Here is a 15,017-nt window from a genome sequence, read left to right as displayed (position 1 = left end):
CTGAGTAGCTGGGATTACAGGTGTGTGCCACCACACCCAGCTAATTTTTGTATTTTTAGTAGAGACAGGGTTTCACCATGTTGGTTAGGCTGGTCTCAAACTCCTGTCCTCGTGATCTGCCCACCTCAGCTTCCCAAAGTGCAGGGATTACATGCGTGAGCCACCATGACTGGAGTTCAGTGGCACAATCTCGGCTCACTGCAACCTCCGCCTCCTGGGTTCAGGCAATTCTCCTGCCTCAGCCTCCTGATTAGCTGGGATTACAGGCACGTGCCACCATGCCCAGCTAATTTTTTGCATTTTTAGTAGAGACAGGGTTTCACCATGTTTACCAGGATGGTCTTGATCTCTTGACCTCGTGATCCACCCGCCTCAGCCTCTCAAAGTGCTGTGATTACAGGCTTGAGCTACTGCGCCCTGCCTTTTTTTATTTTTTTTAAGGTAGTATCTCACTTCTGTTGTCCAGACTAGAGTGCAGTGGCACCATCATAGCTCACTGCAGCTTCAACCTCCTGGGCTCAAGCAATCCACCTCAGCCTCCCAAGTAGCTGGGACCACAGGTGTGAGCACTCCATCCAGCTCCCCAGTTGTCGTTTTATTTTTTTTTTGAGACAGGGTCTTGCTCTGTCACCCAGGCTGGATGGAATGAAGTAGTGCAGTCATGGCTCACTGCAGCCTGGACCTCCCAGGCTCTAGTGATCCTCCCACCTTGGCCTCATGAGTCCCTAAGACAATAGGCACATGGTCACCACGCCTGCCTAATTTTTAAATTTTTTTATAGAGACAGGGTCTTGCTATGCTGCCCAGGCTGATCTGCAACTCCTGGGTTCAAGTTATCCTCCTGCCTTGGCCTTTCAAAGTGCTGGTTTTAGAGGTGTTAGCCCGGCCTCCCAAGTTGTCCTTTATAACTTTTTTGGGTTTTTTTGAGATGGAGTTTCGCTCTTGTCGCCCAGACTGGAGTACAATGGCATGATCTCAGCCCGCCACAACCTCCGCCTCCTGGGTTCAAGCAATTCTTCTCCCTCAGCCTCCCGAGTAGCTGGGATTACAGGCGTGCACCACCACACCCAGCTAATTTTGTATTTTTAGTAGAGATGGGGTTTCTCCATGTTGGTCAGGCTGGTCTGGAACTCCTAACCTCAGGTGATCCACCTGCCTCGGCCTACCAAATTTCTGGGATTACAGGCATGAGCCACCACGTCCAGCGACCTTTATAACTTTTTTAAACATTTTTCCTTTGGCTTTAGCCCAGGGTCCCACTTTGAATTGCATTGTATGCTCACCTCTTTTTTTCTTTTTTGAGACAGAGTCTCATTCTGTCGCTCAGGCTGGAGTGCAGTGGCACAATCTCAGCTCCTGTGGCCTCTGCCTCCCAGATTGAAGCAATTCTCTTGCCTCAGCCTCCCCAGTAGTTGGGACTACAGACACATGTCACCACGCCCAGCTAATTTTTGTATTTTTAGTAGAGATAGGGTTTCACCATGTTCGTCAGGCTAGTCTCAAATGCCTGACCTTGTGATCCACCCACCTCACCCTTCCAAAGTGCTGGGATTACAGGCGTTAGCACTCCTGCACTCTGAAATAGCTCCCGCCATTTTGTTCTTTCCTGACAATGGTCAGTTGAGGAGACCAGGCTGGTTGTCTGGTAGCCTGCCCCGTGACCTGTCCTTTTGTTGTCCCTTGAAGACGGGACTAGGGCAAACATTTTTGCCCAAGAATGTACCCATTTCATTGCAGTATGGCGTACAGGGGCACAGTGCCCGATTGGGCTGGCCTGTTGCTAATGTTGCTAAATTTCACGTTTGACTTGGGTGGAGTGGCTGCAGGTTTGTGGAATGAATGACTAGTAACAGCTGTCATGATAGGTACAGCGAGACAGTGTCATAACTCACTAGTCCACTGCCCCGCCATCAGCCCCATCTGATGGTGAGAACCCAAGTTCCAGAGAGGCTGAGGGAACTGCCTGTGTCCAAGTGAACAGATGGTGTGGGTAGGGTGTGACCCTGGCGGTCTGGTTTCACCGGCCACATTCGGTCACTGCACTGCACACATCCAAGAACAGAAGGGTTCAGCCGAGTGGAGCAGAGGCAGCTCTGGCTCTGAGGCCCTGTGGGGCTGACACCATGCCTGGTGGCCCCCGTCTGACCATCTCAGCCTTCACTGTGTCCCCGTCTCACCCCTGGTTGTCCTGAGGACACAGGCTGTGCCCCTGCTGCCTGATGAGCCGCTCCCTTGTCTTCAGTGTGGGCTGGGCAGGCAGGGCACCCAGCAGTGCTGCCAAGGTGGTTTTGTGGTACTCTGGAAGAATCTGGGGACACCAAGGGGAGGCAGCAGGAGGGCGACAGGGACATTGCTCAAAAGAAGGCAGCTGATAGGGCTGCACCGCTCATGCCAGCCTGTGTTCTCTTGTAGATGAAGATGTGTGTGTCTTTAAGTGCTCAGTGTCCCGAGAGACGGAGTGCAGCCGCGTGGGCAAACAGTCCTTCATCATCACCCTGGGCTGCAACAGCGTCCTCATACAGTTCGCCACACCCAATGGTACGTGGCCCTTCCATTCCGGTGACATGAGCCCAGAGCGCCCAGAGCCCTGGTGGGCAGGGGTGTGGAGTCTGGCTAAGGGGCGGCCCGCGTATCCCTGAGACTGGCCCCTGCCCTGAAAACTGCATTCCCACATGCAGATAGGTACAGAATACACTCCATTGCCTGAGAAAACACTGGATCCCAGACCCTCCCTTACCAGCTCCTTTTGGGTCTTAGGGGCTTGACTCCTATGTCCCCACCTCCAAGAAGCCCATCCTGACTGCCTGGGCCCAGTCTTCCCACAGTGGCCAGCCCCGGGCCAGATGTGGATGGAGTTTAGGGGATAGAGTCAGACAAAGTCCTAGAGGCAGGAAGAGTTTGCTCAGGGCACAGAGAAGCCACCAGAGGGGCCTAACCAGACCCACCTTGGGGGCACAGGTGGATACAAGATTCCTGACTAGGGGTAGGGGAACCCCAGGCGGGTGCAGCCGGGGTTTGGAGGTGCGGGAAGCAGTGGAGGTGTGGGAAGCAGTGGCGGTGTCAAGGAACGCCCAGTGCTAAAAACTATCTGAAGGTCCCGCCACAGGCTTGGTGACCAGAGAGCTGAAGTGAGCCCAGTGGTTGACACAGGGGCTGGTGCAGGACAGCTGGAGGTGGGGAGGCTGTCTGCCCATCACTACAGCCGACTTCCTTCCCTCTTGTCAGGGGGCTGTGCAGTGACCCAGATGTACGTTGGGCAGCCTGACTCTTGGGGCCGCCTGTGTGAAGCTGCCACGCCTGGCTAATTTTTTGTATTTTAGTAGATATGGGGTTTCACCGTGTTGCCCAGGCTGGTCTCGAACTCCTGGGCTCAGGCAGTCCGCCTGTCTTGGCCTCCCATCGTGCCTGGACTTTTTTTCTTTTTTAAGAGACAGAGTGTTACTCTGTTGCTCATACTGGAGTGCAGTGGCAAGATCTTGGCTCACGGCAACCTCTACCTCCTGGGTTCAAGGGATTCTCAGCCTCAGCCTCCCAGGTAGCTGGGACTACATGTGTGTGCCACCATGCCTGGCTAATTTTTGTATTTTTAGTAGAGAGGGGGTTTTTCCATGTTGGTCAGGCTGGTCTTGAACCCCCAACCTCAGGTGATCCACCCACCTCGGCCTCCCAAAGTGCTGGGATTACAGGGGTGTGCCACTGTGCCTGGTTGTGTCTTTTAATTTTTAAAGAGATTGTCTTTTTTTTTTTTTTTGAGATGGAGTCTCGCTTTGTTGCCCAGGATAGGGTTCAGTGGTGTGATCTCGGCTCACTGCAACCTCTGCCTCCTGGGTTCAAGCAATTCTTCTGCCTCAGCCTTCTGAGTAGCTGGGATTACAGGCATGCACCACCACGCCTGGCTAATTTTTTTTTTTTGTATTTTTAGTAGAGACAGGGTTTCACCATATTGGCCGTGCTGGTCTTGAACTCCTGACCTTATGATCCGCCTGGCTCAGCCTCCCAAAGTGCTGGGATTACAGGCGTGAGCCACCGTGCCCGGCGAGATTGTCTTTTAAATATTGTTTTGGTTTTTACTTGATATAATTTACGTTATTCTACGTTAATAAATGTAGCATTTATTTATTTATATTTGTTTATTATTATTATTATTTTGAGATGGAGTTCCACTCCATTGCCCAGGCTGGATTGCAATGGCACAGTCTCGGCTCACTGCAACCTCTGCCTCCCAGGTTCAAGTGATTCTCCCGCCTCAGCCTCCTGAGTAGCTGGGATTACAGGCACCCACCACCACCCCCGCCTAATTTTTGTATTTTTAGTAGAGACAGAGCTTAACCATTTTGGCCAGGCTGTCTCGAACTCCTGACCTCAAGTGATCAGCCCACCTCAGCCTCTCAAAGTGCTGGGATTACACCATACCTAGTTTATTTATTTCTTGTAGAGACAGGGTCTCGCTATGTTGCCCAGGTTGGTCTCAAACTCCTGAGCTCAAGCAGTCCACCTGTCTCAGTCTCCCAATGTGCTGGGATTACAGTTGAGAGCCACTGTGCCCAACCAAATAGAGCCTGTTTTAAAGGGCCATATACCACGGCATTTTGGAGCAGGGTGGCGATTGGTGATTCTCTGCTGTGCTTTTCTTAATTTTTAATTTTTATTTATTTATTTTAATAAGCCAGGGTCGTCTTATGTTGCCCAGGCTGGTCTTGAACTCCTGACAACTGATCTGCCCACTTAAGCCTCCCAAAGTGCTGGGGTTACAGGTGTGGGCCACTGCACTTGGCCTCTGCTATGCTCTTCTCTGCCCCTAGGGTTTGTCCACTCCCCTCTTAATGGACATTGCAGTGTCTGCCACCCCCACATAGATGCTGCCCTGAGCTTCTCGGGGAAGTTGGGCTTATTTGCCAGAGCTTTGACTCCTGGGCCAGTGGGCATGTGCTTGAGAGAGCTGTACCAGGCTGCCCTTTAGTGAGGAATGTCCAGGCCCACTCCCACCAGACACCAGCCCCGCATGCAGGACACCTGTCATCCTCACATCAGTCACAGGGTACAGGCACAGCTTCCCTTCATCTTTTCTTTGAACTTTAAAAATTGTTTTTCTGGGAAGAGAAATAACCAGCCCCATATGTTGAAGGGAGAAACATCAGGGCATACAGCCATCCAGAACCTTCCCTCCCAGATGGCCACATACCAGGTTGCTGACCGCCCCCTGGTGACCTGGCTTCCCCGTTCCAGATTTCTGTTCCTTCTACAACATCCTGAAAACCTGCCGGGGCCACACCCTGGAGCGGTCTGTGTTCAGCGAGCGGACGGAAGAGTCTTCTGCTGTACAGTACTTCCAGGTGGGTTGCCTTCCCCCGGCAGCTACCCTGCCACCTGCCCGCAGGAGGCCACGCAGCACAGGGAAGGCCCACCCAGGTTCCTGTCCTGGCTCTGTCCCTTACTGGCCATGTAGCCTTGGGCAGGTTTTCTCCGCTGGCTGGGCCTCAGTTTCCTCATCTGTGAAGTGGAGATGCAGGTGCCTGCCTGAGAGGGTTGCTGGAAGGATCTGAGCAGAGGTGGAGCTCAGGGCCACAGGCGTTGTGAATAATGGTAGAGCAGTTGCAATGCCCTGAGCGCTCCCTGCATGCCAGGCCCTGGTCTGAGCGCTGTCACATGCACAGAAGCACTTGGACCCTCCCAACAACGCTAGGAGGTAAGTGCTATTATTGTCCCCATTTTACAGATGAGAAAACTGAGGCTCAGAGAGGTTAAGTGACTTGCTCCAAGTCACACAGCTATTATGCAACAGAGCCGAGATGGGAAGCCAGGTCTGCCTGATGCCAAAGCCTGTGCCCCTGCCCAGGTGCCACGCTGCCTCCCGATCGCCCGTTGCCTTACAGAGAGATACCACACCTCACCTGCCTGGCGCTCTGAGTTCTAGGGCTCTGTTCGATCTGCTTCTCTTCTTCTTTGGGGCCCTCAAGATGGGGCAGGTGGCCCCGGATGCCAGGACCCTGCCTGTGGCAAATCTTGAGTTCTCCTGGGCGGCTTCCAGGTCCAGGTGGCATCCAGCTGTTGCCATTGGCTGCAGTGATAGTGGTGGTGTCCTCGGGGGCTGCCTTCCAGCTTCCTGCTCCCTCTCCTGGAGGTGCCAGTGGGGCCCAAGCAGAGGGTGCACAGCCTCCTGAGGGAGTTTTGTGCCCAAGATGGCTCCTTGCTCTGTCACAGAGCTGGCCAGGGCCTTGGCTGCCTCATGCCACAACGTGCCCCGTGCCATTGGTGTGTCTCTGTTCCAGTTTTATGGCTACCTGTCCCAGCAGCAGAATATGATGCAGGACTACGTGCGGACGGGCACCTACCAGCGTGCCATCCTGCAGAACCACACCGACTTCAAGGACAAGGTGAGCCCGCCCACGCATGTACCCACCTCTCTGCTTCTGCCTCTGTTTGTATGTTTTTCTTTGCCCATTGATTTAGTCTTTAATTTTCTCAGATTAGAAATGCATTTATCCCAGCTACTCAGAAGGCTGAGGCAGGAAGATTGCTTCAGCCCAGGAGTTTGAGACTGCAGTAAGCTCTGATTGCATAACTGTACTCCAGCCTGGGCAACAGAGCAAGACTCTGTCTCTTTAAAAAAAAAAAAAAAAAAACACACACACAGAAAAAGCAAGAAAAATGCATTTAATTTATTAACTTAACACAGCATGTACATTTGTACATTAGAGGCTTGCCAGGCCTCTCTCTCAGTTCCCTCCAAGACAGCTGCTGCCCTTTCAGTATGAGGTCTCTTCTTCCAGGTTTTTCCCCATACAGACATCAGCCTGTATTTTATAATTATTTTATTAAGCTGGGCCCAGTCGCTCACAACTGTCTGTAATCCCAGCACTTTGGGAGGCCGAGGAGGAAGATCATTTGAGCCCGGCACGTTGAAGGTACAGTGAGCTGTGATTGTGCCACTGCTCTCCAGCCTGGGCCACAAAGCAAGACCCTGCCTCAAAAAATCACGAAATAATAAATAAGCTTTTTAATATTACCAAAAATGTATACTCATGATTAAAGAGAGAGAGAGCAGAGCAAAGTGTCTGTATTCAAAAGTAGAAATCAGCTGGGCATGGTGCCTCATGCCTGTAATCCCAGCACTTTTGGAAGCTGTAATTCAAGCAGGTGGATCACTTGAGGTCTGCAGTTCGAGACCACCCTGGCCAACATGGCGAAAGCCCATCTCTACTAAAATAAAATATAAAAACTAGCCAAGTGTGGTAGTGGGTGCCTGTAATCCCAGCTACTTAGGAGGCTGAGGCAGGAGAATCCATCGAACCTGGGAGGTGGAGGTTGCAGTGATCCGAGATCGAGCCACTCCACTCTAACCTGGGCAACAGAGCAAGACTCCATCTCAAAATAAATAAATAAATAAAGGTAGAAATGTATTCCTTTCTCATCCTGTCACCCAGAGTTTTTAGTGTCTCCCCCAACTTTTTTTTTTTTTTTTTTCTGAGATGGAGTCTCGTTCTGTTGCCTAGGCTGGAGTGCAGTGATGCCATCTCGGCTCATTGCAACTTCCGCCTCCCAAGTTCAAGTGATTCTTTTGCCTCAGCCTCTTGAGTAGCTGGGACTACAGGTTCGTGCCACCACGCACAGCTAATTTTTGTATTTTTGATAGAGTTTCACCATTGTTGGCCAGGATGCTCTCTATCTCTTGACCTCGTGATCCACCTGCCTCAGCCTCCCAAAGTGCTGGGATTACAGGCATGAGCCACCATGCCCTGCCAGCCAGAGTTTTTGTTTTCTTTTTTTGTTTTTAGGGGACAGATTCCCGCTCTGTCACTCCGGCTGGAGTGCAGTGACACAATCTCAGCTCACTGTAGCCTCCACCTCCTGGATTCAAGCAATTCTTGTGCCTCAGCCACCAGAGTAGCTGGGATTACATTTGTGCCCCACCACGCCCAGCTAATTTTTGTATTTTTAGTAGAGATGGGGTTTTGCCATGTTGCCCAGGCTGGTCTCGAACTTCTGGCCTCAAGCAATTTGTCCACCTCAGCTTCCCAAAGTTTGGGATTACAGGTGTGAGCCACCGCACCCAGCCTGTTTTCTCTTTTGAATCAAATAGGAGCTTGTTTTTTTCCTCCGAGTATTTTGGGGCTCTCTCCTCGTGGATCTGCTTGGAGCTGTCTCATCCAGTGCCTGGGTCTTGCCTCCCTAGCATTGATGACTGTCCAAGAGAATGCTGGGCCCTGGGCCCTGGAGAGGAGTTGTCCTGACACAGGAGTGTCTGCTCTGGCCGGGACATTCTGAGCCTCCTCCTGGCCAGGCCACTGGGGTCTGGGAAGGGTGTCCTCCGTTGGCAGAGTCCCTTCTCACTCCCCGAGGATGGAGATCCATTTCCTAGTTCATCTGGAGCTCTGAGCAGTACCCCGAGGCCTTCCCACCTGACGCCAGCTTCCCCTGTAGGCACTCACCACACCCAGAGCATTTGTCCTTTGAAAGCTCATGCCTGTCACCACCAGGAATGTCTGCCCTTGGTCTACTCATGTGGAAGCAATCCTACAAATCCAGAATGTGTGGTGTTCTTCCAGACCCTGGCCTGGACTCTGCCATGAGTGACCATCACGGGGGCCAGTATCCCTGCGGGGAGCCTAGCCGGCCCAGCTCACTGGCCCCAGCCAAGACAGGGGCTGCTTCTCCAGGCGCGAGTCAGCATGGAGCTGGGGGATGCTGCCACCAACACCCAGGCCCCTTTCCTCCATGCAAGAACTATGGAGGCCCCGGAAAGATGATTCTCAGCTGCCAGTGAGCTTCCAGGGGAGGCCCGTGCCTCTCGCCCCAGACGATCCAGAGGCCTGCAGGCCACAGGGTTGGGGGCAAAGTGGAAGCTTCCCCAAGGCTTCTCCTCCCAGAGGCCTGGCCCATGGCTCATTTTTAGTTGTCCCTTCATTTTGACCCAGAGCCCATGAAGTGCAGACGTTGAGAGTGAAGACAGACCCAGGTGTTGACACCTCATGACATGTACATCTCTTATGATCACTGTCACCTCCCAGTCATCCTCACCTCCCGTGTCTCTCTCTTACCTTCCACTCCTTCCTCAGATCGTTCTTGACGTTGGCTGTGGCTCGGGGATCCTGTCATTTTTCGCCGCCCAAGCTGGAGCCCGGAAAATCTACGCGGTGGAGGCCAGCACCATGGCCCAGCATGCCGAGGTCGGTGTCCCGCCGGTGCCCGCCTAGCCGCCTCCTCACCCGAGTGCCATGCCAGCCCCAGCCTAGAGAAGCCTGGGACCAAGAGGGCTGGGAAACGTTCCTTCTGTGTGTCACTCTCTTTGTTGTCCCCAAAACAGTCATTGTGGGGAGGGCTTCGGGGCCTGAGATGATTCCCCTCATGACCAGCAGTCAGGGGCACATGTCATCTCCTGTCTTTCTCTTTTTTGCACTGAAACCTTCACTAACAAGGTTCAAAATGTAAAAGCTAAAAAAGAGCAAATAGCATGCTCTCCTTGCCCCTAGCTCTCACCCCTTAGCCGCATCCTGAGAGAGGGGCCACGAACTCTGAGCAGAGCTCCTCTGTGGCCATAGATGCAAGCATCCTCTCGCACCAGCAGAGGCTGCACCTTCTCCCTGCTCTGCCTCTCCCCTGGATCTGGGGTCACTGGGGTTATGGAGGGGCCAACCTTGGCTCTGTCTTACAGCCGCAGAGCACCCCCATGCCCAGTTGGGCCACTGTTGCTTTAGCTGCATTGCACCCATAGTGACACTCAGACTCGTTCCAGGTCTTCACATGGCCAACACTGCTGTCCTGAGCCCCTCTCCCATGTGTGGTTGTATCTGTAGGACACATCCTAGCCCTGGAATCACAGGGTTGGGGGTGCTTCCAGTTTTAGCTTTGCTGGCAGTTGTGATGTCAGCTCATCCTCCTCTCTGTGGCCACCTGCAGTTGTCGACACAGGGTGGGGGACCTAGGAGGCCGCAGTAGAGGAGGGCCCTGAGACAGGGCTAGGGTCACAGTAAACTCTATTTTTTTTTTTTGGAGTCTCACTCTGTTGCAAAGGCTTGAGTGGAGTGGTGCAATCCTGGCTGATGACAACCTGCACCTCCCTGGTTCGAGCAATTCTCCTGCCTTAGCTTCCTGAGTAGCTGGGACCACAGGCGTCCACCACTGAAACCTGCCAAGTTTTGTATCTTTAGGCTGGGTGCGGTGGCTCGCACTTTGGAGGCTGAGGTCAGCGGATCACTTGAGGTTGAGACCAGCCTGGATGGTGAAACTCTATCTCTACTAAAAATGCAAGGAATTAGCCGGGTATGGTGGAAGGCACCTGTAGTCCCAGCTACTTGGGAGGCTAAGGTGGGAGAATCACTAGAACCTGGCAGGCAGAGGTTACAGTGAGCCAAGATGGTGTCACAACCTCCAGCCTGGGGAACAGAGTGATAATCTGTCTCAAAAAAAAGTTATTTTTGCCGGGCGCGGTGGCTCAAGCCTGTAATCCCAGCACTTTGGGAGGCCGAGGCGGGTGGATCACAAGGTCGAGAGATCGAGATCATCCTGGTCAACATGGTGAAACCCCGTCTCTACTAAAAATACAAAAAACTAGCTGGGCGTGGTGGCGTGTGCCTGTAATCCCAGCTACTTAGGAGGCTGAGGCAGGAGAATTGCCTGAACCCAGGAGGCGGAGGTTGCGGTGAGCCGAGATCGCGCCATTGCACTCCAGCCTGGGTAACAAGAGCGAAACTCCATCTCAAAAAAAAAAAAAAAAAAAAAGTTATTTTTGTATTTTTAGTAGAGCGGGGGTTTCACCATGTTGGCCAGGCTGGTCTCCAACTCCTGAGCTCAGGCAGTCCTCCTCCCTCGGCCTCCCAAAGTGCTGGGATTACAGGTGTGAGCCACCGCACCTGGCCCACAGTGAGCTCCTAACAGGCTGGGCCAATGGCAGCCATGGTTGGGGCCCCAGCGAAGGAGGCAGAGGGGGACTCCATGTCCATGTGCGGAAGGAGGCTGTCCCTTGAGAGGAGGACTGGGGAGGGCCCCGCGGCAGGAAGGCACAGGGAAGCCCATGTGGCCCCGCCTGCCTGCAGGTCTTGGTGAAGAGTAACAACCTGACGGACCGCATCGTGGTCATCCCGGGCAAGGTGGAGGAGGTGTCGCTCCCCGAGCAGGTGGACATCATCATCTCGGAGCCTATGGGCTACATGCTCTTCAACGAGCGCATGCTGGAGAGCTACCTCCACGCCAAGAAGTATCTGAAGCCCAGCGGTGAGCATCGGGGGACATAGGCGGGGCCCCTCGGTGGAGCCACTGAGCCAGGCCTTCAGTGCTTCAGCTCCCTGCTTGCTGTCAGTGGCCTAGGGTGCTGGGAAGCCTAGGCCTTTCCCCTACTCCCACCCCAACCCCACTCCTGCCAGCTGTGCCTTCTGGAGCCCCGGGCCCCAAACATGGCCAGACACCCAGCTGCCCACCCACCCAGACAGGGTCTGGAGGAGCTCCTGGCACCTCTGCCCTCCCATCTTCTGCTCCTGCGGGACAGCCTCTGGCTGGGAGTGGGGATTGGGACAGGTTCTGTGGTCAGCAGTTCCCTAACAAGCCCTGCTCTCAGAGTCTGGGAGGTGAAGGGGGCAAGTATGTGTACAAATGAAGGGGTGTGGATGCACGTGTACGTGTGTGAGGGATGAGGTAGCTGTGCGTCGAGCCCATCCATCACCTTCCATCTGTGCCTCTGGTCACTGGGTGTCTGTTTCTTTTTTTGAGATGGAGTTTCGCTCTTGTCACCCAGGCTGGAGTGCAGGGGCGGGATCTTGGCTCACTGTAACCTCCGCCTCCCGGGTTCAAGCGATTCTGGTACCTCAGCCTCCCAAGTATCTGGGATTACAGGCATGTGCCACCACACCCAGCTAAGTTTTGTATTTTTAGTAGAGATGGGGTTTCACCATGTTGGTCAGGCTGGTCATGAACTCTTGACCTCGTGATCTGCTCACCTTGGCCTCCCAAACTGTTGGCATTATAGGCATGAGTCACTGTGCCTTGCCTGTGTGACTCTTTTTATCTGCCCATCTGTCTCAGAGGTCTGTGCAGCCCTGACACCTGAGGCGTGTGTCTGTGGCTCTTACGCTGCGTACATGCGTGTCTGAGCATTTCTGTACAGGCAAGCAGCTGTGCGTGGAGAACAGGGGTCCCCAGCCAGGGTAGCAGCTGTGGAATGGAGCATGGGCAGCAGCAGGCTGGTGGGGCCTGTGCAGGCAGGGGCTGGAGGAAGTTCCCACTCATGTCCTCTGGCCCTCCCTGGATCCAGGCCCTGGAGTCCTGCCTGGCTCTGCTCCTGGAGGTGGGAGGTGGCTTCCCCCAGCTGTGTCCCATGTCTCCAGTGTGAGTGTGGGAGGCAAGGCTGCTCCAGGGGCTGTGGGCTCCACCCTTCTCCCCTTCAGCCCTGATGGTGGGGTTGGGGGTAGGGACAGCCCCAGCAGAGGGGGCCCCTCCTGATGGGATACAGGGGTGTGGCCAAATCGGCAGCTGCACGAGCCTCCCCTGGCCCAGCAGCCTGCTTTCAAGGAAGCAGGAGGCTGAGCGGGCTCCTGTCCAGCTCAGGAAGCACTTCCAGGGGGTTAAAAGGCAGCCCCCCCTCCTCAAGTCACATGCCTCCTGACCAGCAGGAGCCAGCGGTGCCTTCTGGGCTGGGTCACTTTCCATGGTGCCCCCAGGTCCCCCAAGGCACAGGCCGAAGCATGTACATCTCCCTCCTCAATCCAGCATCTTCTGCCTCAGGTTCAGCCTGGTGGCATAAGGAGGAGGAAGCGTCCCACTGGTACCTCAGGGCCTCCCCCACCAGCTTGCAAGGCCTGGGGGGCTCACATCTGGAGGCCAGGTGCTCCTCGGGAGAGGCAGGGCTGTGGGGCCCTGGCCCTCCCTGCCGCTGGCCCTGACTCATGCATCTACCCTTGAGTCACAGAGGGAGGCCCTGCCCTTCCCTCTCAGGCTGTGTGCCCAGACCAGGGAGGCCAAGAGGCTCACCCTGCCAGCCAGGTGCCTGTGCCAGAACCTCAGCAGTCCCTGTGGTGTCTATGCAGCTTCCCCCACCCAGCTCTCGGTCTCATCTGAGGCCCCCAGTGGCATTGGCGTGGCGTGGGGCCCACCCTCCCTCTGTCCAGAGCAACTTTGCTTTGCTTTCCTGGCTGTACATGTGCACGGACGGCAAGGCCTGAGAGGCAGCACCTGGCCGCATCCCAGGCTCCTGGGCACTGCTCACTTCTCTGTGAGGCCTTGACAGATCCCTTCATACCTCCCAAGTCTAGTAATGGGACATAAAGATGAGCCACTGGCCTCCCAGTCTCAGCTGGAGTCAGTACCTGCAGTGGCGATGAAACACTCATCAGAATAGGCACAGGGTGCCGCTGTGCAGAAGTGTAGGATCAAACGAATAAGAGGCCGGGAACACCCAAAGTTGGGGGTCTTGGGGTCCTTTGGAAGCTCGACCAGGCAGTGTGGGATGTGTCACCTGATGCCAGCACCCCTCCCTGCCCGCACTCCCAGGAAACATGTTCCCTACCATTGGTGACGTCCACCTTGCACCCTTCACGGATGAACAGCTCTACATGGAGCAGTTCACCAAGGCCAACTTCTGGTGAGTGTGCCCTGGGTATCCTGCCTGGGCCCCACAGCCTGCCTTCTCAGGGACAACCCCCAGCTCCCCACGGGGCCCCCACTCCTCTTTTTCTGAAAGACTTGGGCTAGATGAGGGCTGACTGGGGGAGAAGACAGGGCTATCCCACCTGCCTCTTCTGCAGCACTGACCTTGCTGTGGGGGTGGGGCTTGTCTACAGGTACCAGCCATCCTTCCACGGAGTGGACCTATCAGCCCTCCGAGGCGCTGCAGTGGATGAGTATTTCCGGCAGCCTGTGGTGGTGAGTAGGGCCTCCAGGGCCCCACTGCAGTTATCACATGGCATTGCTCTGCAGCTGTGCACCCCTAGGGAAGCGACTGCCCCTCTCTGAGCCCTCTCCTCTGCCCTGAACAGAGCTCTCTCACAGAGATTTGGGGGCAAAAAGTCAATGTATATAGATACTTAGCATACAGACATGCAATACATGCAGACCATTAGATGAGGCCAAGGCAGGAGGGTCACATAGGCCCAGGAGTTCAAGACCAGCCTGGGCAACACAGAGACCTCATTGCTGTTTAAAAATTAAAATAGCCGGGCGCGGTGGCTCAAGCCTGTAATCCCAGCACTTTGGGAGGCCGAGGCGGGTGGATCACGAGGTCAAGAGATCGAGACCATCCTGGTCAACATGGTGAAACCCCGTCTCTACTAAAAATACAAAAAATTAGCTGGGCATGGTGGCGCACGCCTGTAATCCCAGCTACTCAGGAGGCTGAGGCAGGAGAATTGCCTCAACCCAGGAGGTGGAGGTTGCGGTGAGCCGAGATCGCGCCTTTGCACTCCAGCCTGGGTAACAAGAGCGAAACTCTGTCTCAAAAAAAAAAAAAAGAGCAAAACTCTGTCTCAAAAAAAAAAAAAATTAATTAATTAATAAATAATAAAAATAAATAACCGTTACTAGATGAATTTATCTTTGGTGAGCTGATGTGATTTATTGATTTATTTTACTTGAGATTTTTGATACAAGATCCATGGTTTAGAATTCAAAAGGAAAAAAAATCCTGTGATACTCAAGTTGACGAAAAAGAAAAAATCAAAAGCGTATAGAAGAGAAAAGCTTCCCTACCTCTGTCCCAGCTGCACAGTTCAGTTTTCTATAAGCAAACAGTGTTTCTTATCTTTCCAGAGGTATTACTGCTAAACATACACACACAAAATACATGTATTATTTAACCTTTTTCCTCACAAAATATAGCATAATCAACATACTGCTCTGTCCTGATTTCTCTTTGCTCAAAGAACATACACTGTATGATTTCATTCCTTTGAAACTTGTCCAGAGTTGTTGTAAGTCCAGGATATGGTCCCTTTTGGTTAATGTTGTCTGCCTTTGGAAAATCCGGTAATCATCTGCTGAGTACAGTGTTACATCAACACCAGTTAGGCCACCTCTTCTTCACATTGGTCATA

General features: G+C 53.7%; 1 protein-coding gene across 3 annotated transcripts in view; it reads left to right on the top strand.

Annotated features, from left to right (window-relative positions):
- CARM1 (coactivator associated arginine methyltransferase 1) overlaps positions 1-15,017 on the top strand; it is a 57,965-nt gene that overhangs the window by 36,383 nt on the left and 6,565 nt on the right. For all 3 annotated transcript variants that reach the window (XM_039466204.2, XM_039466205.2, XM_074384621.1), the window contains exons 2-8: positions 2,413-2,538; positions 5,227-5,333; positions 6,270-6,374; positions 9,057-9,167; positions 11,034-11,211; positions 13,480-13,570; positions 13,770-13,851. In XM_039466204.2, the coding sequence (XP_039322138.1) occupies positions 2,413-2,538; positions 5,227-5,333; positions 6,270-6,374; positions 9,057-9,167; positions 11,034-11,211; positions 13,480-13,570; positions 13,770-13,851 (800 nt within the window). The remainder of the gene's footprint in view (positions 1-2,412; positions 2,539-5,226; positions 5,334-6,269; positions 6,375-9,056; positions 9,168-11,033; positions 11,212-13,479; positions 13,571-13,769; positions 13,852-15,017) is intronic.

The sequence above is a fragment of the Saimiri boliviensis genome, chromosome 14 (assembly GCF_048565385.1).
Source record: "Saimiri boliviensis isolate mSaiBol1 chromosome 14, mSaiBol1.pri, whole genome shotgun sequence".
In the NCBI taxonomy this organism is placed as follows: domain Eukaryota; kingdom Metazoa; phylum Chordata; class Mammalia; order Primates; family Cebidae; genus Saimiri; species Saimiri boliviensis.
The sequence above is the reverse complement of the archived record's forward strand: the minus strand, read 5'-3'. Positions and strand labels throughout refer to the sequence as shown.